This window comes from Protomyctophum parallelum (genome assembly GCF_964188405.1).
Source record: "Protomyctophum parallelum genome assembly, chromosome: 5".
Lineage (NCBI taxonomy): Eukaryota > Metazoa > Chordata > Actinopteri > Myctophiformes > Myctophidae > Protomyctophum > Protomyctophum parallelum.
Genome location: NC_139702.1, coordinates 37210661 through 37229692, shown reverse-complemented (window position 1 = coordinate 37229692; position 19032 = coordinate 37210661). Strand labels below are relative to the sequence as shown.

The window sequence follows — 19032 nt, the reverse complement described above, 5'->3', positions numbered from 1 at the left end:
AATAATAATAATAAAAAGAAGTTCAACCCATGCGGCGTGGAAAGTGGAAACTGCAGAGAAACTTATTTCAGTAAACAAACAATACTTTAGTTTCAATAAGCCTACTTTAGTTATCATATCTGTAGGCTACTGTCTTCATTCAGGAGTCAGGACGCTTCCAACAGTAAAAGGTAAAACTACCTATACCTACGTAGCCTATACATGTTCATAGCCCCAATATGTTCCCTCAGAATGCATTTTACTATTTTAGTTTTACAATCCCTCAAATGTTGTAGGGTTAGGGAATAGGGATAGGCTACATTGTATAATAATATGTAAGTGTGTGAGATCCCAATAATCATACTCTAACTCAATAAACAATAGTAGGCCTAGGGTGGATTGTGGAGACTAGAGAACAATATATCCACGGCTTGCCAAGCCGTGTATATCCACGACTTCCCAAGCCGTGGGGCGAGCATAGAGTATATCAAGGGGGCGAGCCGTCTCTGAGAGAGAGAGAGAGAGAGAGAGAGAGAGAGAGAGAGAGAGAGAGAGAGAGAGAGAGGGAGATTTTTACCAGGCTGTACTATATTTTCACCTGTACTTTGAGATTTTTCCTGTACTTTTAAACAGAGAGAGGGGGGGGGGGGGGGGGGGGGAGGTAAAGTGTCTAGTTATAGTGAGAGTTGAGGGGGCCCAAGGGGGGGTCATCAGCCTCTTTTGTTTGAGTGTGCTGGGTGTTACTACAACAAGAACAACAACAGATCCACCTGTTGGTGGCGCTGTAACTGGCCAATGTGAAAAGGGTGGGATATATTCCTCAGCCTAGTATGAAAGTCTGTGAAAGATTCCACGTAAATTGCACACTGACTTCATGATTTGAAAAAATCCACCTGTTGGTGCAGGCGCTCCTGTTCTCCTGTTGAAGTAGACCACTGGCCTATGAAATAATGCAGCACCAATGTGAACTTCCTTTTGTTTTGTTTATTTAAAAAAAACATGTACAAAGGCAATTTAAATAAATGTAAGCAACTTTAGCATATTTAATATAACAGAAATGCAATTAATATACGTGTACATGGCTCAATTGAATAACAACATTGCTGTAATTTGCATCAGTTGAGTCCCAGTTTCAGTGTATTGATTTATAAACAGTATGCAGAATGAGTACATTTAATTCAAACAAAAGTACAACTCAATACAAAAACCATTTTCAATTCATCAGAACATTTAGAGACTTTTATACACTTCTATATAAAAATCAGGAATATGTCAGGTATATCAAGTTAGTTTCAGCCTTCTAGTGGAATCTGATATTTCCTCTTGTACTGTGTCTTATGGGTTAAGAATTGCATAATTATGTACCATAATATGACATAAGATTCAGGAATACCCCAAAGATGTATAGATAGATAGATAGATAGAGTTTTTTTTTAAGTGTCCTACATCATAAGATGCTCAGCCCGCACGGGCTTACAAGACACTCACAAAATTGTACATATATAATAATACATATACACAAATAGGCAGTTACTCATGGATACATCGTTCTCCAACGTAACTGCCATGCCTTCTCTATGAATTTTCCAAAAACAAAAACTTCATTACTGAACAACCAATTTAACATAAAACACTCAGACATCCAAAACAGATCTGGGTTCTTATCCTGAATTTTTTCAAATAAAACGGTTCTTAAATCATGGTATAGTGGACAGTAGAAAACAAAATGAAACTCATCCTCTACAACTCCCAGGTCACAAAGAGCACACAGTCGCTGCTCCTCAGGAACACCAGTATATCTGCCAACCTCAACTGTATAAGTTTGTAGTATAAGGATATAATTATGTAACCTTAAGAGGCAGCAGGCATTTCTCTGGCAGTGGATGGGGGTTGACACACATTTACGAAGTGAACACTTATGGTTATAGATGTGATGTGTAAATGGCTCAATTGAATAACGGAGGGTTACACTGTAACCCAGGTTCTCTGAGTGGAGAGACTGGCTCTCCACTACTAAATTGGTCTCTCTAGGATTCATGTCCACACTACTAGACAACGATACGATACGATACGATACGATACAACTTTATTGTCAGCTTACACTGAAATTTGCTTTGCGTCCATGACGTCACCGTTCAAGAAACAGACAAGACATAGACGTACATACATACAAAATGGTAGACATTACAGGACAAAAATCACAAAAACAATCAGGAACGAGAACAGATCCACTAATTTATCGATTTTGGTTTAGAAGCAAGACAGACTGATGTACAAATTAGTTCTTTAGTCTGTTTTTCTTAAATGTAGGGACTCTAAACCGCCTCATGGAGGGCAACAGTTGATATTCATCATTTAAAACATGTAAGGGATCAGAGGAGATAATCTTTGCCAGTCTGAGCATGCTCTTGGTCTGGGCTTCTTTAAAGGAACGTAACGCAACCTCAACTGACATGTCTCTCATGGCTATTGGTCTCTCTAGGATTCATGTCCACACTACTAGACATGTCTCTCATGTATTTGGTCTCTCTAGGATTCATGTCCACACTACTAGACATGTCTCTCATGTATTTGGTCTCTCTAGGATTCATGTCCACACTACTAGACATGTCTCTCATGGCTATTGGTCTCTCTAGGCGGGCCATCGAGAGGTACGGTGCAGAGACGGACATGTGGGAAAATGTCGGGGAGGCCGCTCATCGCTTCTATGGCAGGTGTGTGTCTGTCAGGCTGAGGAATGATGCACCCTCCATTTCATGTACCACAGCTGATGATGACGACGACGATGATGAGGAATTTAACACAGCTGATGATGATGACGACTATGAAGATGAAGATGATGATGAAATTCCCTAAATTCTAGGATGCCAAACATCCCTTTGCAACCATCAAGCTTCAATAGGTATCTGTTGTACCCTCGATAGAGGAAACATTACTGTTTGTTACTTGTAATGTACGTGTTACAGCACTGTAACTTTCATGTCCTATCATGGATTTGAACCACCGTACATTACAAGTGCAGAATATTTACACACTATGACACATGTACAACCTCAAAACATTGTCATCGCATGCAGAGATGTAGCGCTGTTTGTTTCAGTACAGAGTGTAGCTATTTGTATTTAGAAGAACAAATAAAACATTTATATATATATATTATATTGTGGTCAAGTTGCTCACAATGCTGAGTCAGTAAACATTATTAACTCATTTTACTGCCAAGAATATTCACCAAAATGGCCCAGACTGCCACCATTGCCGTCAATGTGTTTGACTGTTTATACTCACCCTTAAGTAATCACAGAATATTCATCTTCACTACGATCGCACACCAGATCGTTGGTAATGAGAGGCGTTCGAAAATCTGAAAAACTGTCCCGTGTGTTCAGCAGTTAGAGCCCATTGAAGATTGAATGGTGGTCGCGGCAAAATTAGAACAATACAAGAAAGAGAAACATGAGGAAGTAAAAAAGTCTCTAGCGTGGGAGTGGGAGGAGATTTTTGCAACCACAGTCCTTGTCTCTCGCTGCATAGGGGGTGGACGATAGATTATACGTTAACACCATCTCGTGTAAAAAGTATGTAAAAAGCATGTAGATCTAATCCTATGAAATCGTGGCCAGAATAGAGACTAGGGTTTGTGTGGTTAATGTATCTTAAGTGGTTCCATAATGGAGTCCAGGGATCCTCAACTAAATTAGTTAAATACTATAGTATCAAAGTCACTAGAGGACGATTCTACAAATGTCTTCTAAATCCTGACAGTTTTCTGAAAAGCCCTTGTTTCTATGTCAGTCATTCTCAAAAAAGCTCGTAGTGCAGCACTCGGTGCCTCGCTATGAGCTTGTAGATCTGTATAACATAATGCTTAAAACACCAAAAGGGGTTCCTGCCCAGAATGGGTTAACCCCATTTTATACTTGGTCTAAAATAGCCAATCTAGAAGCTCTAGAACCTTTTGGGAGGTCCACAAAGATTGTGAATCAAGGAAAATGTGTGGAACTATGCCTGACTCATTTATTTTTGTTTATTTTGAAGTTTATTTTGAAGTATTTCAAGTATTTGTGAATAAACGCAATACTTTTTTTGGTTAATAGTCATAATCGTTAGTTGTTAACATTTGTACGACACAATTCAATTGTAAATGTATTCACACAATGTTATTGCTATAGCTATTTGTTCAATAACAGGGTTCTCCCTGTCTCTCCAGCTCTTTAATAAACAGAAAATAAATTGTCAGGGAGAGTATCCATTTCCAGTTCCAATTTTGTCTGATCATTTCTTTGTGTCATCACTTCCAATTTCACTTGTTTAATCTGTATCCTGTCTTTAGTTTTCTATCCTAATTGGATAAAATTGGTATCCTCACCTGAAAATGCATTTTCTGTTTAACAACAACCCTTTTGTTTTGACCAAAAATGAACACTTACCCTGCCTTAAAAAAATAAGGAAATAAATAAGAATAAATAGTTTAATTGTTTAATTGCACACAAACTAACTATTTATTCTCCACCTCAGCATACCTCTCAGCACTAACTCCTAAAATGTTCCCACAGTCTAAGTTCGCCCTCTGCTGGCCTCTTTTCTCCTCATCATCTGCAGTGGGTGGAGCCACCACTGACAGCCGAATCTACGATTGGCCGACAGAAGAGGAGGCTGCCATGATGACACAGTGGATGCTGTGCACAGGATCACTTCCATAGCATCAGCAGGCAACAAGCCTCCATCCATCCTCCTCCTTATCCCCATCTCTCTCTGTCTGTCTCTGTGTGTCTCTCTCTCTCTCTCCCCCCTGTGGCTTATCTTTCTCTAACCTCCACCATCTACTCTCCCTCTCTCCCTCTGTACCCCCCTCACATACATTCTCATTCTCTCTCTCTCTCTCTCTCTCTCTCTCTCTCTCTCTCTCTCTCTCTCTCTCCGTCTGCCTTCGTCAAGCACGCGTCTGCTCAGTCCCAGCGCAGTAGAGGACACACACATTACTGTACTGTACAGACTACAGCGGCAGCAGCAGGCAGACTGGTACAGGTAAGTGTGCTGAGGCCTTCCTCTCTCTCCCTCTTGCAGCAGAGACAAGACATCGTGTTCTCCCACGCTCTCTGTCAAGGACTATTCGTCTGACAAATCGTGTGTGTGTGTGTGTGTGTGTGTGAGTGTGTGTGTGTGTGTGTGTGTGTGTGTGTGTGTGTGTGTGTGTGTGTGTGTGTGAGCAAGAAGCTGGAAGCTTGGCAGAGAGAACTACCACACCCTGGAAACAGCTACTACTGTTCCTGCAGCTACACCACAGCGGGAATGCTGCAGTGGAATATTATCACACTCGTTCATCCTGTCCTGTAAATGTTTCCGCGTCCTGTAAATTGTTTCACACTGCACGATATTCTCCTCCTCATAGGCATCTGATGGACACGAAGGCCCGGTGGGCCCGGTGTCTTGTTTTTTTCTATGCTATTCAGGAATGTACTTTGTGTCACACACACACACACACATACACACACACACGTGTGTGTGTGTGTGTGTGTGTGTGTGTGTGTGTCTGATTGCTTAACAGAGGTCATGCCTTCAGAATGTTGTATGTAGTGGTCTGGCTAATGTCAGCCCTCATCTTCCCCTTAATTCACCCCGCTCTTCTGTCACCATCTACCTCTCCCCGTCACCCCCTCCCTCCCCATACTCTGCCATCTTTACATTGCTTCATCCAACCGTTCCTTCCATCAGTCCTTCATTCCCTCTCCTGTCTCTACACCACCTCCTCCCCGTATCCTGGTGTCCTGTTACCCGTGTAACTCCCGAGTCCCCGTCCATCAACCCATCCGTCCGTCCATCCATCCCTCTCTCCTCTCCACACCCTTCCTTCCGGTTCGGCTGGTATCCCAGGATGCCTTGCTCCAGGCCGCTCCGCTAGGCCTCAGCAGCATGGGCGGAGCCTGGGAAGGGAGAGAGAGCACGGATTGGACCCTTCCCTTCAGGACGGGCGCGCTGGCGGGTCACCCTCACTCAGCTTCAGATGGGCGAGGACGCTGAGAGCTCCAAAATCAACCACAGCTTCCTGCGAGACTATGTCACCGAAGGTAGGACAGGTCATTCATTTCCACCCTCTCCACTGCCTTTGGGTTTGCATACTGGTACGATGGTGTGATTGATCATAATGGCCATATATTTTGTGTTATTTCTGGGCTCCTGCGTTGAAGATATGGATAGATAAATGCCGTGCATGAATCACGAGACAAAGCCTGCAGTGTAAGGATCCTGTTTTGAGTTTCAGTGATTTACAAATGGGCACATCGGTTTGTTCCCTAGATAGCATTTTTATGTAGAGAGCAGTGTACAGTATGTAGACTTATAGCATTTTATGTAAACATAGCACTGTATGCATAGTTTCATTATATAGATTTTCCACTGTTATGCTCTTAGCTTACGTATGATTCATGATAACTACTTTGTATGTATTTGATGTATTACCATGCTTTTTTTATCCTTTGTTGTTGCTTAATGTAAATCTGCTAAATGTCTAAATTGTAAATTGATAGAAATCTGACTCTGAATTCATACATTAATGATTGAGAAAATGTTTGTTGAACGTCATTCTTTGAATGGTTGTATTGTTGTAAGTTAGACCTATACCTGTCCTATTCCTTTGTATCTGTATCAATCGGGCCCAGTAAGAGTTATTCCGGTGATACTGAAAGAGATACATTGTATTGATCCCCCCCTCTCTGTCATCTCTCTTCCAACCCCCCTTACATTTCATATTGTCTTTCCATTCTCTATTCTTACCAACTTTCTTCCCCTTCTCTACTTTCTCGTCCCTGTCTTTCTATCTCAATATTGTGCTAATTCTTCACTGATTTTGCTTCCTCTTCTTCATTCTTCCCTTTTCTCGTTGACCAGCTGATGTCATCTCTACGGTGGAGTTTAACCAGACAGGGGACCTGCTGGCCACCGGGGACAAGGGGGGCAGAGTGGTCATCTTCCAGAGAGAAACCGAGGTCAGTCAGGGTCATGGAGGCTTGATAGCTTCAGCACATTTTCCAGACAGCCTTAAAGGGATAGTAATTATAGTAATTATATACAGGTTTAATGTTTAGTTCAATGTTTGTTTTGTAAACGCCATTGACAATGAAGGGAAAATGTATGTCATAATGTAACTCATTACGTCATATTATCTCTGTATTGTTAATGGCGTTTAACCCATTTTGAGATCAGATTCAAAAAAGATTCTAAAAATACATCCTGACAGTTTTCTGAAAAAGCTATGTTTCTATGTCAGTCGTTCTTCGATTTTTCAAAAATAGCAGACCTACAAGCTCGTAGCGTGCCACTCGGTGGCACGCTACGAGCTTGTAGATCTGCTATTTTTCAATAGCTAAAGCATGACATGATGCTAACACCAAATGGGGTTCCCGCACAAAATGGGTTAATGTTTGTGTTGGCACCGTTTGTTTTATATCACCATTACATCACCTAATCAACATGAATTAACGCCCCTCACTTCACAGGTGTGATTTTTATTTAACTTAAGTTGTATGAAATACTTGCCCTGACCCTGTTTTAAAAAATAAATGTCACACACATATTTTTCCAGTGCATATGGCCGGCATTGTTGACGGATTTGGAAGAGATTTTGAAGGTCTGGTTCCAAAAACTACCGTAACCAGTATTTAAAGTGTAAATTCCATGATATTTATACATGAGCCCGGCTGGAAAGTATCTAAGTGGGAGTGTCTAAGTGGGAGAGGGCGGGGCTTAGCGAAAGGTGAATTAATACAGTTGCAACCACTATATTAATGGCAAGTGAACTTTAAATTGTTGTCTCTGTCGTCGTCTATCTACTCTGTGCTTTATATTTCATGAATACATACAACGTGGTTTATCTGAACATTGTGTTTGCTTGCAGTCCAAAGGGGAGTTGGAGGACTTGGAGACGGGGGACTCTGGGGAGTATAACGTCTACAGTACATTCCAGAGTCACGAGCCAGACTTTGACTACCTGAAGAGTCTGGAGATTGAGGAGAAGATCAACAAGATACGATGGCTGCCACAGCAGAATGCAGCACACTTCCTACTGTCCACAAATGGTACAAATGGCAAAACAAATGAAAGTAACCACTTCACTCAGTAGACTAGAGGATTAAACTGCAACTCCACTTGTAGTACCGTATACGCTTTTAGGACTGGAACACAAAGACGATGGATATTTTTGCAACAAGCAGTCAAGAGGCTAGGGATCTTTTGGTCCAGCTTGTGTTCTGGAAGTGGTAGAATTGTGTTTCCCAGTTTAGCCTATGTGACAAATGGTCACATGCATATTCATGTATTTGTTTATTAATATTTACATTGATATGATTGACAATGTTAAACATATAATGCCATTGCCTTATCCTGCTACTTCTTATAACCACTAGCAGTATGATTTTTGCTACCCATATATAGGACATATAGATATAAGAGGGCTTAAAGTTAGTCTATGTTCAACGGGACTTGATACACTTTAATCATCTGTCTGAATACTAAAATATGAGCTTTCTTTCCATATGTTGCATACCGTTGGTTCTCCATCAACTAGCAGAATACATGATTTAGTTTCCGAATTCCTGAAAGAAATTAAGATATACATATTATTATGATATTATTACCTATTATCATTAACATGACCGACCAATATCAGTTTTCAACCATAAACCAGGTAATCTGAATTGCCTCAATGTTATGTGTCCCATCTATCACTGTCTTGAAAATATATACAATGTGTACACAGAGCAAGCCATTATTTACTTATCAACCCTATTTCTTGTGCTTTCCTGGCTGCTGTCATTTTGCGATAGTTTGCTTGCCAGTCTAATCAGCCTTAACTGGGCACTGACCTCCACCATCCCTGTTGTGTGTCACAGACAAGACCATTAAGTTGTGGAAGGTGAGTGAGAGAGACAAGAGACCAGAGGGATACAATCTAAAAGATGAAGAGGGACGGATCAAGGATATCTCTACTGTTACCTCTTTACAGGTAAGACAGACAGAAGTGCGCTCACGCGCGCGCACACACACACACACACACACACACACACACACACACACACACACACACACACACACACACACACACACACACACACACACACACACACACACACACACAGTTAAATACCTTTGACCTTTTTGTGTTGTGTTGAGCTCCCCCTGTGTATCAGGATTTCTCATCATATAGGGGGTTTTATGGAAATTGCTCTCAGGAACAGCTCAACTGATTTGGTCGTATTTGTGATCAATGTCACCCTACTTTGTATAATTCCTCCCTCTCTTCAGTCTTCAGTTCCAAATTTGCATTTCCACTTTGTTTACAATGTCCGCCATTGTTGATTTTCCAAGCTGGCATGGAATGGAAACAAGCCTGTGTTTATCTAGCATCGGTATTATAATGACTCAAATATTAACTAAGTTGCATATCAGCACCCCCACCACCTCAGGACATTGTGGTACTGCAGCTAAAACAGCTGCAGAAGCAAAAAAGAAATGCCATGGACTGGTTATATCAGAGTGGTGATATGAATAAGTTTGAGGGACAGTCACATAGACAATATGATATTATATATTAAAAACTGTTTCATTTCATGTCATAGCTGTTTTAAACCTGACTTATACTTAGTTGTGTCGTGCACTGGAAATAGCCGATCTACAAGCAAGTCACTGAACCGCAGCTACTGTAATATAAATCAGACCTTAATGGACCACCATTCTTCTGAGCGTTAGAATCTGATCTCAGGTCAGAATGGGTTATACTTCATCTTTTGCCCTCCTGTCAGGTGCCAGTATTGAGACCCACAGATCTGATGGTAGAGGTACGGCCCAGGCGGGTGTTCTCCAATGGCCACACCTACCATGTCAACTCCATTTCAGTCAACAGCGACGGCGAGACCTACATGTCTGCTGACGACCTCCGCATCAATATGTGGCACCTGGGTATCACCGACCGCAGCTTCAGTATCCTTCCTTTATTCGTTGAATATAATTTGGCTAAGTGAGGATTAGTAGAGTATCATTTATTACAGTACGTCAACCCATGTATGACTTATCACTTCATAGTACAAAAGGCCACTGACAGTTTGCATTACAGCCTCTTACGAATGTATTTTATTCTACCAAAGGATATTTACCAGATCTCTCAAGATGATTACTGTAGAGCTGTTGATGTTACAGGGTTGTTTAATCAATCCTCTTTATGCTGTGATGAATTTGCATGTGCCATCATAACGCAGTCTAATGTCATGGCAATATCACTGAGAAATGTCTCTGATATTGTTTCACATAATATTGTGAACTAAAATGATTAAAAGAGAGAGAGAGAAGTACAGGGAAGCCGAGGGTTTTATGGCTGAATCGTCTCTTCAATTGGATGTATATTATAGGTTCGGTTCACATTCCTTTTGTTTAGTTGTAAATGTTATTTGAAGCTTTAGTACAGTGGTCATTAATCATTGAATAATCCATTTTCATTTGTATTGGGGCAATATATATATATTTTTTGAATATAGGCAAAGTCTGATAAAACACATTGAAGTCTTGATTTTATTTTATTTATTTAGAAAAGCAATCATAATACAACATTATAATCAGCGATTCAAGGATTTCACAGTAAAGTCTGAAGACTTATTTACACTGAGATCCTCTCACACTCAACGGAACAATACTTTAAAATACGTCACAATACATACACATAACAGTATACATTTCATGCACAATACAACATGTACGTCCCTATCCTTCCCTCTAAGATTACCCTTTATAGGGGAACCTTTTCCAGTAGCCATAGTTTAGTCTTCTGTTTAATTGACCTCAGATTAGATGTCAGTTTAACACTTTATTCCAGGCTGTATATATAGGAGCCACTGTGTGGCTCCTATATAAATGAATGAGCCTTTGCTCACATTACTTTTTTAAAGCAGGAAGCACCACATCTGCAATACTGGCTCTGGTGAAATGGTTGTGTAAGTCTTGTGAGACATAATATGCAAACATAGGCAGGCTGAAATCCTTAGTGTCCTCATGGCAAGGGGTACACTGCAAGAATATGCACATAGAAGCAGATATAATTGTGCTTACGTTGATGTTTATGTAAATGCTTGCTAAGCGCATGCAGTGGCTCAAACATACCCTGTGTAGACATGTAGGCCTACAGTACATGGAGTCAACGGCAGAGCGTTAGAATTTAATATCAATGGTTGTTGACAACTACTGAAGTTTGACCTTTAACCCAAACATATGTAGGCTACAGTATTTATAGTCTACCCCCTCTCTCACACAGACACACACACACACACACACACACACACACACACACACACACACACACACACACACACACACACACACACACACACACACACACACACACACAAAAGGGGGTTTCGGAAATAGAGTGCTCTCTCCCATATAATAGAAGCTGACCTAGAAAATCAGCGAAACATCTACGGAGAAGAAGTGCTTAAATAATTCACTCTCTACTAAACCACATGAGGACCCACTGCAAATAGAAACACAAAGTGGAACCAAGTGTCTGGGTGTATTTGGGGCTCAGGTCGGCCGCGATGGAGGAGTGAAGCGTTAACTTATGGAACAGCCGGCAAATCTTTGTCTAAAAGGCTGAATTTGATAGAATTTCAAAATATTCACCCCCCCCCAACTCATGTGCAATGGCCTCTGAATGACTCTGAATGACTCAGGACCTGTCTCTTCACATCCCTTTAATCCACTGGTTCCCAAACACTGGGACATTTTGTTTTTAATTAGTATCATTTCAAAACAAACAACAACAAAAAAAAGCTAAACAAATCAGTAATTTCATGAAGAAATCAAAGAAAAATCTACGAAATTCCATAAATTAGAAAACAAATGTTTAAGAAGTAGTGAAAATGGCCGATCTACAAGCTCACAACACGCACGGCACGATGAGCTTGTACATCTATCTGCCTTTTTCACTAGTTTGGGTCCCAGGGAGACAAAGTTTTCTTTTGCGTCACGTCACAGGCTAAAAAAGTTTAGGAACCACTGTTTTAATTTAATCCATATACTGTGAGCATACAGTACTTAGGGTGGAGGGCATTGGTTGGGGCATGAAGACAAGAGACTACTCTGGGGAGACAGGAGACGTTAGCAGGTGGTAGTGGTGGATGGGTTTCGCTCTCCCTGTAGGGAGTGCGTGTGTGCGTGGCACATTGTCTGTGATGGTATGGTCCCTGATTGACGTTCTAACCAGACATCGTGGACATCAAGCCTGCCAACATGGAGGACCTGACGGAGGTGATCACGGCGGCAGAGTTTCACCCTCACCACTGCCACCTGTTTGTCTACAGCAGCAGCAAGGGCACGCTGCGCCTCTGTGACATGAGGGCCTCCGCCCTGTGTGACAAGCACACCAAACGTGAGCGCATTGCATGCCACGGTATCTGGGCTGTCTGAGTTATGATTGGTACATATATACTTACTGTACATACATATTCCAGTGTCTTAAAGGTTTTATGACATTCATTTTAATTTCTTTTTCTTTTTTCTTTTAGGTTTTATGACCTCAATTACACCCAAAAAACCTGAACTTTGAACATTCAGTGGATTTTCTGTGGTCTGAAGTTTTCTTTGGGGTTTTGGGGGCCTTTTGAGCTACAATGAAAACAGGTAACACAGTGAAACAGTGACATCTGCTGGCAAATCCCATTGACATATATGGGATTTGCAGTAAGTGATGTCACTTACTGCCGGCAAATCAGAGCACCTGTTTGAGCCAGAAAACCCCAGATCAACCCCAGATCATCTACTGAATGTTAAAAGTTCCTGTTTTTTGGGTGCAATTGAGATTAGAAAACCTAAAAAAAACAAGAACAATTCCAAAACCTTTTTTTTAATGTCACAATCCCTTTAAAGGACAACCTTTTTTTTGAGCGGTGGCTCTGCAACATTACGCAGCTATGTGTGTCCATATGTATGTCCCTGTACGTGTCTGTCCGAGCACAGGAAGCTACAACATGGTAACTATGTCGCTTCTCCACCGTTTCGGACGTGGGAAGGCTTGCCGGAACAGTGCCGGCCCCCTGGGCACGTTCCTGGGGGTCTGGATGTTCCGGGGACCCCACACGGTCACTGTCATTTAGCTTTTCTTCCCCCAAAAAATAATCAGAGCACAGTAAACTACAATACAGTTCAGAGCACAGTACAGTACAGTACAGTACAGTACAGTACAGTAACTATAACAATAAATGTATAGTTGCACCATTCAGTTTACACAGCTGTGAATTTTTTTATCACGGCATCTAATGAATGTGAAGGGGGATATGCCATACTGTGTGTCGTAGGCTCAATATGTCAGTTTGACACCTCCCCCTTCTCATTCAGTAGATCCCGTAATCTTTTGTGGCCAGGTGTAATTTCCTGGGGTATAGAGCGTCGCGTCCCTTTCATGACGACGACTGGCCCAGGAAATAATTCCCCATTCATTTTTCTCATAAACATTTCAAAAAGTATTTTTTTAAATACCTTTAATTGTCTGGATCGTGACAAACCATGACAAAAAACATGTTTTCCATGAATAAAATCGGTAATTCTATAGCTGCTTTGATTTTTATTTGAGTAGTTTTAACAACAAGTAATCTTTGACTTAAAGCTGCAAACTGTGTAACTTTTCAAGAGGAACCCCCCACTTGAGCTTTAGGCAGTACTACTTGCATCCAGTAGGTGTCCTACCAGACACCAGAGTACACAATGGAAGAGACTACCTCTGGCTCCAACCATTGCAGATGTGCTAATATATTGCATTAATATTTTGATTTGTTAAAATAAATTAGTATTTGTTTAAATTAGTTTTGGGATGTATAGCTTTAAGTAATACAAGTCGAAAACATCATGGAGATATGGAGAGTAGGATATTCTAGTAGCCTACACTTTCTACCCCTTTTGATTGATTGAGTCTCGTGTCAAATTATTCTGGGCAGATATAAGTGTAAAATCCTCATAAGTCAGTGATTCTCAACGTTCTTCATTTCAAGGACCCCCAGTTTCCAGTATTAGGCCACAAACCCTTCTATTTGTATACACTCTTAAGAGTTCCAGGCCTGTAAGGGTTCCTAACTATCTATCATTTAGCTGGGAAGCGTCCCCAGCTGACTGAGGAACCCCATCGAGGATCACTGTCTTAAGATACAGTATATAACATGAGAAACTGCATGCTCACTCTTTGTCCAGTGTTTGAGGAACCTGAGGATCCAGGGAGCAGGTCTTTCTTCTCAGAGATAATCTCCTCGGTTTCGGATGTCAAGTTCAGCCACAGTGGACGGTACCTACTGACCAGGGACTACCTCACCGCCAAGGTGTGGGACCTACACATGGACAAAGGCCCCGTGGAGACTTATCAGGTCAGACCACATATTGGTTACTTATGTTATGTGTATTACCATAGATATAGAAACCTAGATACCTCATTCGCCGCTGCAGTTCACTGGAGCGACATGTCATCTTATGGGGGCTGCCATATTGAACTCCAATATGGCAGAGGCATGGCGCTCTAAGTGACTACTGGCCAATCACAGCACGTGTTTTCCAGGACTTGTCAGAATCTAGGGTGTGTTAAAATACACGAACGAACGACCTGAGGGCGTTTAGTGTGCAAATAGAGCGCACCCTAGACAAGTCCCAGAAAAGATTGCCCAGTAGTCACTTTGAGTGGCAGCGTGCTGTGCCTTTGACATATTGGGGAAAAAAATGGCAGCCGCCATACGATACATATGCCCCAAAGCCGGAGGAGACGTCTACCTTTTTATGTCTGTGTGTTAAGTGTTAAATTATGTATACTATTGTGTAGCCATATTGCCTAATGCCTATATGTTGTATACCCTAGAGGCCCAATACTTCAGGTATGCCACCCAGGCAATATGCAGATCTGTGCTGTATTGAATGATGTCTTTCATTGTATGTCCAGGTCCATGAGTATCTGAGGAGTAAGCTGTGTTCACTGTATGAGAATGACTGCATCTTCGACAAGTTTGAGTGCGTTTGGAACAGCTCAGATAGGTAAGTAGTCGTTTGGCTGAAGGAGAGGTGGAAGAGAGAAAGTATAGTGAGTGTGTGTGTGTGTGTGTGTGTGTGTGTGTGTGTGTGTGTGTGTGTGTGTGTGTGTGACAAACAGACAAGACAGACAGAGGAGTGTTTGCTCTCCCAGTGTGTCACTCAATCCTAGGTCTGCATCATGCAGTGTTCATTTAAATCAATCCCGGAGACAAGCTTTGTAGATCAAATCGATCCCTTCACCTTCGATTTCATTCCTCTGTCTCTCCGCTATCTATTTCATTCCATTTTCCTCTCCTCTCCTCTCCTCTCCTCTCCTCTCCTCTCCTCTCCTCTCCTCTCCTCTCCTCTCCTCTCCTCTCCTCTCCTCTCCTCTCCTCTCCTCTCCTCTCCTCTCCTCTCCTCTCCTCTCCTCTCCTCTCCTCTCCTCTCCCCTCCCCTCCCCTCCCCTCCCCTCCCCTCCTCTCCTCTCCTCTCCTCAGCGTGATCATGACAGGGGCGTACAACAGCTTCTTCCGGATGTTCGACAGGGAGACGGGGCGGGGCGTGACCCTGGAGGCGTGGCGGGAGAGCAGCAAGCCACGGGCCGTGCTCCGCACGCGGCGGGTTTACACGGGTGGCAAGCGTCGTCGTGGCGACGTGGGCGTGGACAGTCTGGACTTCACCAAGAAGATCCTGCACATGGCCTGGCATCCAAACGAGAACATCATCGCCATAGCGGCCACCAACAACCTGTACATATTCCAGGATCGCGTCAACCCTGAATCACAAATGACTCAGTGACGGAGAATGGGATATCGACAGTGATGGAAACACACACACACACACGCACACTGCCTTTTACAAGCTGTCACAAAGCGTGTGATGGAGATACTGAGGAGCTTGGGAAGAGCGATCGATGAATCCACGGTGACTGGATGCAAGATGTATTCTTTGAGATTGTTGAAATGATTTGACATTTGAAGACGTGACGCTCAAAATTATGAGTGTGTGTGATGTTGTTCCATGTTTTAGAATGATCAATTATTGGCTCTTGTAGTCATGCATCAATGGAGACACACCTTTCGCCACCAATCTACGTTACAGGGTTTTGAGGATCCTTGTATTAGTGCCTCAGTGTGTAGGGTCTGTACAGAGACCTCTCCTTCCACCACGTCGCAATGCTGTTGAATACACAGCATTGCTTAGCTCACTGGTGCGCTGTGACAGCTTGCAGTACGAAATGGAGAATTTGTCGTGGGTGCCAACAACAAAGAAAGGCTTGATAAATGATACAGTATAATATTGAAATGTGTCCTTGATGAATAACCTGAGTGGATTGGACAGATTGTGTTTCCGTTGGCCCGTAAATTTGCCAGAGTGTTTTTTTTCTTTTCTTTTTTTAGGAGTTGTCTGATCATACAGTGGAGCTGTTCCACTATATAGGCCAACAGCAGCATCTGAACTACACCTTCCTTCCTCTCATGTGGAGCAGTGCTCTTGGGAGAATGCACGCCATAAATGACCTTTGCACCACTGACCCTTGACCCTTGCAATAATGGCCGTCATGAAAACACATAACAGCCGTTTTCCCACTCCATATCATGGGCTTCCCATTAGGCTTTTGTAAATGTATCCATCCACACGTCCCTACTGTGTGTAGTGTGAATATTCCATGTTTTTATAATTAGCAATTCAACACAGCAATGACTAACTTCAATCCCTTAAAGCAAAGTGGTATATGACCCTGCGTCCAAGTGGGAACTCATCTATAGAAAGGCCAATCAAATTTGTTCATATACAATTTATGTGCCAAGCCGCACATACAAATTTACATAATCGTTATTATTAGTCTACTTGTGCTGGCATGGATAAGCATTCACCTCTACACTATATAGGTCGACAGTTAATGTATAGGCTTATCTTTCTGGCAGTGTGACAGAATTGCAGGCTAGAAAGAGGAGAGAGCTACACACAAATCAGCTCTTTGCAATGCTGAGAGGGCCAATATCATTGATTATTTTTTGCTATTGCTTTGTTTAGGCCCATTTCTCATCAACAATGTACTTGTATGACAAATGATGACAGCTGACACGTGTGAGTATTAAGTGTGCTGGAATTGAAACCTCTTTGTGATTTATATGATGACGATTTAACTATTATTTGCATATATGATGCTTAGCTGCGTGATATAAAACATTTCACCGATGATTTAAGTGATCATTTTGAGTGATCTTATGAAATGTTGATGAGGGACCGCTTGTTTTAATGAGGGATCATGAGACCACTGATACAGAGAAGTACGTTTTTGATGATTCCCATTGTGTCTAGTATGTTTAAAGTGGAACGGTCCTTTGCTGTCAACTAATTTTTATAACATCATGCCATGTGAATGTATTATGACAAGCTCCTTTTGTGAATAATTCACCACACATGGTTGTATGTTGCTCTAGGGGTGGCCCAGGAGTCTTTGTATGTACAACATTAAAGGAGTTGGCCAACCCCAAACAATCCCCATGAATTCAAGGCTTCATGGGGTGTGTAATTGATAGAAAATAAGTTGGGAGAACTACTCCATTAAAGTGATTATAGGTCTTATCTGGATCTTTGAGATACTTAACATCTCATTGATTACAGTGAAGTGCTTTGTATTCAACTGACCTTGGCCCATGGTTGAATTGGAAATATTCTCATCTGTGTAACTAGCTAATGGAATCATTGCAGATGCATATTAAGGCCCTTTACACTGTTTCTAAATATTGACAAACATTCTGTTAGATGGATCATCTACAATTCACTGTGTAACCTTAGTTCAAACCCCAAGAAAAGAAATGTACGTGTTAGCTTATAATGTTTCTCCACTCTTTTTCACTAGTTATTTATTGTGACTGGGTGCTCACAGAAGGTAGACTGCAGGCAGTATAGTGGACACCTCTACTATGCTTTCGCGTTTTGCCCCTCCTTGTCCTCGTCTGTCGAGTGTTGTTGAATGCAGACACAGTCCGGCACTGACTGGTTCAACGGAATGTTCAACACAGCAAAACAATATAATGCTGTGATATATCATCGACCAATGAACGCAGAGCGTACGTATACGAGATAAACTGCATGACAAAAAAACTGGTTCCCCTTTGCCATGCACCACTTCTGGGCTTCCAGGGCCCTGTCCTTCGGTGGTGATACGTAGTTTTAGAACAAGTCAGTTGTCATCACATCATAATCAACCACCTCCACCTCCACATACAAACCAGAGAGAATGTCTGTTCATGAACACAGCAGTAGCTGCAGCTGCATGTTGCCATTATCCGACGCTACTAGCGTGTAATATCTATCATACTTTAAAAAAAAGTCTAATCGTAAAAAGATTGATTACTCAAATGAAGTGAATGAAATGAATGTGTATTAATAAAATAACATGAATTATGAAGAAGAAGAAAAAGGTTTTATTGAATTCATTTATAATGTTGTTATTGTCTATAGGCCTATTCCTCTATCCCTACCATGCTTTTTCACATTTGGTTTCAGGAGACAAACTAATAAAGCAGACATACTTCATTGTTGTCAAACAGTATTACTCAATTTATTTTCTATTGCACCCCTGTAACTACAAGCAAGTATCGCACAGAGTAATACTAGTCTGAAGTAAATATGCATGTAGCTACCTTAATGTAGTAAAGACATACTTTAATAGTATGTCTTTTCAGCAATTCTACATGTGACAGAGTTCTGTCAAGTAATTCATCTGACAGACTAATTGTCTAATGTACAAACAATACACATGTAATGTATTTATGCTGTGTTGTATGCATGTATCATGTAGATTCTCAGTCCCACAGAAGGTGCACAAAATGCACATCCTGCTGTGACATGGAATCTAAATGCTTGTGTTTATCTGCACAGATGCTGTTATTGGGGGTGCCTTGAAGCCTGTGAAGTGCACAGATAGTGGGGTGTGGTATAAGAGCTGATTACATTATGGGGAACATCTTGGGTGGATTGCTAGTACATTGGGGTTGGTTGATTACTTAGCCA

The 19032-nt window shown here is 41.7% G+C and overlaps 1 protein-coding gene across 1 annotated transcript; it reads left to right on the top strand.

Moving 5' to 3' along the window:
- Window positions 1-5983: 5983 nt before the first annotated feature.
- ppp2r2ca (protein phosphatase 2, regulatory subunit B, gamma a) lies at window positions 5984-15804 on the top strand (the record flags this gene model as incomplete). The annotated part of the gene is made up of 9 exons (XM_083764451.1): window positions 5984-6047; window positions 6868-6965; window positions 7874-8054; window positions 8868-8980; window positions 9777-9954; window positions 12227-12391; window positions 14203-14372; window positions 14936-15027; window positions 15504-15804. 9 exons carry the CDS (start codon window positions 5984-5986, stop codon window positions 15802-15804), a joined length of 1362 nt encoding a protein of 453 aa, XP_083620577.1.
- Window positions 15805-19032: the final 3228 nt, after the last annotated feature.